The 5,782-nt window shown below is 51.5% G+C and overlaps 1 protein-coding gene across 1 annotated transcript in view; it reads left to right on the top strand.

The window, feature by feature from the left end:
* Positions 1–2,001: 2,001 nt before the first annotated feature.
* Slc16a5 (solute carrier family 16 member 5) overlaps positions 2,002–5,782 on the top strand; it is a 12,291-nt gene continuing 8,510 nt past the window's right edge. Inside the window, exons 1-2 of the mRNA XM_031352898.1 lie at positions 2,002–2,200; positions 5,145–5,288. Of these exons, the coding sequence (XP_031208758.1) occupies positions 2,002–2,200; positions 5,145–5,288 (343 nt within the window). The remainder of the gene's footprint in view (positions 2,201–5,144; positions 5,289–5,782) is intronic.

The following is a 5,782-nucleotide window of genomic DNA, read 5'->3' on the forward strand; positions in this document are numbered from 1 at the left end:
TCCCCTTCTCCCTCTCCCTCCCCATCTCCCTCTCCCTCCCCCTCCCCTTCTCCCTTAGGCAAAACACCCAATACACATAAAATGAAAATAAATTTTAGTAAGAGACCAAAAACAAGGGCGCACGCAGACACCACAAGCTCTGATATTGCTGAGTCATCCCAGCTTAGTATTTTTAAAAATCGTGTGGGGTGCTAGTGACTGTGCCCAGAGCCTCACGTTGCTAGGCACATGCTGTACCCCTGAACTATATCTCATCTCCAGACCCCACCTTAACATTTTTACTCCAAAGTTTGGTTTTATGCAAAACACAGAGCTCAGAGCAGGGCATGGTCCACTTCTCTGTTTTAACACTGGGGGTGGGGCAGCTGGTACCCAGGGAAGTACAAGAGGCTGAGGGGGAGGGGAGCAGGAGTGAGCAAGAATTCTGTACCCATTTGGGCAACACAGCCAGACCCCAACAAATGGGCAACACAGCCAGACCCCAACACGAGAAAGAAGGAAGGAAGGAAGGAAGGAAGGAAGGAAGGAAGGAAGGAAGGAAGAAGGAAGGAAGGAAGGAAGAAAATGGGATGGATAGAGCAAAGGGAACAGAGGAAGAGAGAGAGAGTTTCCTGTTTCTGAGGGCTTCTGAAGTTCCCAGATTCCAAAACTGAAAAGGTAGGGAGGGGTCTGTGGGGACAGCAGCTGATCCGGTCTATTGCTTAAACCTAGACAAAGTCTCTTTCCACTCAGCCTGCCCACCACCCAGAGTTTGAAGGAGCCGGGGAGACCTGAGAACAGGAGAGTCAGAAAAGGAGTGCCATGAGGGGGAGGGGTGCTGTGAGGGGGGCTTAAAACTGCTGGGGCTTCTGCATCAGGGGCTGGATATGAGGCCTGGGTGGTGATATTGAATTGAGATAGGCCTGGCTATATCTGTATATATTTTGTGTGATAGGGGGAGTGGTAGATTGTGTGTGTGTGTGTGTGTGTGTGTGTGTGTGTGTGTGTGTGTGTGTGTGTGTATCAGTGAGCTGTACATCTGTGTGTATCTTGGAATGAGTCTGAATGCCAGTGTGGGGACTGTATATGTATCCGTGCCTGTCTCCATACCTGTGTAACTGTGTGTGGGTGCTCAGAAAAAGTCCCTAGCAGGCAGGATTCAGCAGAGCAGTGGAGCCCAGCCCTTGACCTTCAATACCTTGTAAGGAGTAAGGTGGTTTCAAAGGGCTCTCTTTACAGAGTCTGCAGGTCAGCTGTCCTTGCCAAGCTGGTATGTGTCCCTTCGGCACCAGCTTGCTCACTGGTGGTGCTCTTAGGTTGATCTCCTGGTGTTAGGAAAATTGGTACTGGCTGGAGAGATGGCTCATTGGGTAGGAGCACTGACTGCTCTTCCAGAGGTCCTAAGTTCAATTCCCAGCAGCCACATGGTGGCTCACAACCATCAGTAATGGGATCCAATGCCCTCTTCCGGTGTGTCTCAAGACAGCTACACTGTACTCACTGTATAAAATAAATAAATAAATCTTTTAAGAGGAAAAAAAAGCAAGAAAGAAAATTGGTGCTGATATGCAGGCAGCTCACCATGGGAGTTTGGAAACAGATCCATATCCACTTTGGGAGAAAACCAGGACTTTACTGACCCATGGTCCGATCCTCCTGAAACAGTTACCAAGTAGTTTAGAAGGTTCTTGTCAGGTGATGCAATCACTAGAGAGAATTCTGCTGCCCTACCTGTACCATTGGTCACTGCCCGCCCCACCCCTGCTGAGCCTCCAGCCAGGCTGTCTCTGGAAAGTAGGGGAAAAAAAATGCCAAAGCCACTGTGAGAGTTTCTTGTCACCTCCCAGGGGGCGGTGCCCCTCCTTGATACTTAGGGCTGGAGCATAAGGAAGAAGCAGTTTCAGTCACCCAGGCGGCGAGGCACGTGGGCTGGCAGCCTGCCAACCACAGGGGCATTCTCTTCCCTTCCAGGCTTCGGTCACAAAGGACCAAGTAAGGCTCTGGCAATACCAGTAGCTGAGAATGCCCCGGGTCCTGGAACGAGCGGACGGCAGATGGGCCTGGGTGGTCCTGCTCGCCTCACTGGTCACCCAGGCCCTCACTGTGAGCTTCCCTTCCTGCATCGGCATCTTCTTCACCGAACTGCAGCGTGACTTCCAGGCCAGCAACAGTGAGACCTCATGGTTTCCCTCCATCATGGGGGCCATGCTCAATGGTGGGGGTGAGTGGCTTGAGGAGAGGGCAAGGGAAGAAAGGTCTGTTAGGGCTGGGGCCAGCACGACTTTCCTGACTTACCACGTCTCACTCTGAGGCCATAGGCATCACCTGGCTGTCACGGGGTTTACTTGATCTGAGCAGGGCCTGGCCCACTGGGCTACACCGAATTCTGTCCGGAGAAGGCTGGGCTTGCTGGGATGGGAGTCAGAGGGCTACCTGAGGCATAGAGCCACTCCATGATCCCAGAGGCCTCTTGGTGACTGATCTGGAGCAGAGGCATTCAACGACACCCTGAGTAACAGCTGGTACTGGGTGGGACCAGCAAACCCAGGCTGGGTCATCTCCCAGGACTTTCTATCCTACAGTAAGGAGATGACATTGAGCACCCTGTCCAGCTCGAATGTTACGTGGTGACAGAGACCTCATGGGTCCTGAAACTAGGAGGGGCTAGTCAATTATTAGTAAATTAGAGATCCTCACCGTGGCTTCAGAATAGGAAAGGATGAGCCAGAAAGAGGGGACAAAGGAAATGCCTCATCTCTCCCTGAGGGGTCCTCCATGGACCCCATCCTGCCTTCTCCTTGATGTCCAACTACACCAGTTGACACCAGCAACCCCAGTGATCAGAGTCCCGGGTCTGTGCTCTGAGTTAAGTGACCTCTTCACAGCACCTGGGAGATGACTCAGTAGAGAGAGAGACCATAAATAGGACTGGGTCCATGAGAGCCAGAGCTGTATATCTGTAGGCCTCACACACACACTCTCTCTCTCTCTCTCTCTCTCTCTCTCTCTCTCTCTCTCTCTCGTTTCTTTGGCTCTGCTGATCCCAGCTCCGTAGCTACCTTTATGCCATTCCTTAGTAGCAGCAGCCTGATGATTATTCCAGCTACTTCTCTCACACCAGGAAAAAGGAAAGTTGTGGCGAGGAGGAAGATTGTCACCCCCACAGTGACCCATGAATCAGCCACCGGAAGTGTGGACGTAGGGTAGGAAGGAAAAGCCTGGCTCATAATGTGTAGCCTCTTGGCCTTCAGAGCTGGAGAGTACAGTGGGAATCTCAGAAGGACCTTGTCCCTCAGGCCAAGAGGGGCCTCAGTGAGAGACTGGAGGGAGACTAGGAATCCTGTGCAAGCCACAACTTACCATCCAGCTTCGGGCTCACTACCCCGTTGTAGCTTCAGGAACATGTTGAGCCCATTGCTCACCCAGAGTGTTGGAGAGTAGAGGCCAGCAAGGACCAAGTGCCTGCAGAGACCAGGGAGGGGACTGAAGGCAGAGGGCACAGGTGGCTCAAGATCCCCGCCCCAACTCGACTCCCTCCCTTGTGACTCAGAGCTCTTCCCAAGGTCACCTTCCTGAGGCAGGTGAAGTCTCAGAGGTGGGGATGACGTGTGTGCCTGCCATCCCACCCAGCCAAAGCCTCCGTTCACTTGTAGCAAGAGCAGGCTGCTCAGCAGCAGAGCTGGCAAGACTGCATGTAAGGGCGTTATTCTCTCTCCCTCTGTTGTTCTCAGATCTACACTGGCTCAGATCGCGTCGCACGACTCACACTGTACTTCCTCCTGTCCTCAAAGATACACATGCCCGTGCTGTGTGCTGTGTGTGTACACACTTTCTCTGCCCTTTGTCCAAGTTACAGGGGGGTGGGGGGGACGTCTTCATTGCATGTGTTTTCTTGGGGAAGGATGTTTGAAAATGGGAGCCTGTAAGATACCTAGGAGCAGCTGTCCAGTCCTACTGGTTTCTACTTGCCAGAATATGGGGCTAGTGAGAAAGCCACTGGGGTGAGACAGGCCCTTCTCTACATGAAGCCAAAGGTTTAAGTATGGATTCAGGAAACTTCAAGTCAGATTACTTTGGTGGCCTCCTCCCTTCCTCCCTCCCTCCCTCCCTCCCTCCCTTCCTTCCTTCTTTCCTTCCTTCCTTCCTTTTTTCTCAGTCTTCTCCCCTCTGTATCTCTCTCACTCTCCCTCTTCCAGCCTCTGTCTCTGTATTTCTCCTTCTCCCAATCTCAATCTCTCTCTCTCTGTCTTTCTGTCTCTCTGTCTCTGTATCTCTCTCTCTCTCTCTCTCTCTCTCTCTCTCTCTCTCTCTTTCTCTCTCTAAAACAGCCAAAGGCCTACAGGTTGACTATGCTCTCTACACCTGAGCTCCATCTCCATCCCTAGGCGCAAGGATTGGGTGGTGGCTAGAACCAGGGAGCGAGGGGAGCAGACATCTGGTCTGACGTTTTCCCTAACACTCCAAAGGTCAGAGCAAGGAGGCGCACAGTGGTCCAGGACCCATGTCAAATGTACGAGGTGGAAGATGGTGGGGTGGGTGGAAGGGAGGGCTGGAGGGGTATGCTGAGGTCAAATATTTTAGGAGGTTCTCTCTGGAGCAACCCACAAGCAAGGGTATGATGTTCATGTAGATCGTGATCCCAAACTACAACTGTTCTCCGCTTAGGTTATTGAAGGGCTTGCTATGCCCGCCAGATGTCCTTATTGTGATTATACCACACAACAGCTAGTCTGACCACTCATACTGTAGCAGAGGAAACTGAGGCAGAAATGAGCATCAATGAGAGGTCAGGGCTGGGGTGTGACAGCATCCCCACCTGAGAGAATGTCAACAAGTGTGAAACATTTGACCTGGGTCCTGGACCACTGTGCACCTCCTCATTCTGATCTTTGGAGTGTTAGGGAGAACATCAGACTTGATGTCCACTCCCCTCATTCGCCGGTTCTAGCCACCACCCAATCCTTGCGCCTAGGGATGGAGATAGAGCTCAGGTGTAGAGAGCATGTTTGCTGGGACCATGTAGCCAGACTGTGGCAAGGTGGTAGCCAGAAGCCATGCTACCAGATTTTAACACCACTGGCTAGTTTCTACGAGCACCCCTCACTCAGCCCTACTGTGCCCTGATTCCACACCTCCTCACCCATTGCTACCTTTCCTGCCTGCAGGGCCCCTGTGCAGCATCTTGATCAAACATTTCGGCTGCCGAGTGACCGTGATGCTGGGGGGTGTGCTGGCCAGCCTGGGCATGGTGGCTAGCACCTTCTCTAGCTCACTCATCCACCTCTTCCTCACCGCGGGACTGATCACAGGTAACCCTCAGTCTCTCCACACTGCGGGAGGGTGGGAGGGAACTGCTTATAGTCTAGAGCAGAAGTCAGACACGGGGCCAGGTACATAAGAGTGTTTAGATACAGGCTGGAGAGTTGGCTCAGAGGTTAAGACCACTGGCTGCTCTTCCAGAGGTCCTGAGTTCAAACCATCTGTAATGGGATCCGATTCCCTCTTCTGGTGTGTCTGAAGACAGCAACAGTGTGTTCATGTACATAAGTCTTTTTTTTTTTTTTTTTTTTTTTTTTTTTTTTTTTTTTTTTTTTTTTTTTTTAAGAATGTTTAGAATCCTGAGAGTATATGAGAGGTCAGGGCTGGGGTGTGACAGCATATCTGCCTGAGACAATATCAACAAGTATAAAAGGAATCTTGAAGAAAGCTGCCCAGGGTTACATAATGAGGTCCTGTCTTCAGGATCATTGTGAGTTGGAGGCCAGACTGGATTTTATAAGTTCTTTTTTTTTTTTCTTTTTCT

Source organism: Mastomys coucha, unplaced genomic scaffold (genome assembly GCF_008632895.1).
Source record: "Mastomys coucha isolate ucsf_1 unplaced genomic scaffold, UCSF_Mcou_1 pScaffold5, whole genome shotgun sequence".
NCBI lineage: Eukaryota > Metazoa > Chordata > Mammalia > Rodentia > Muridae > Mastomys > Mastomys coucha.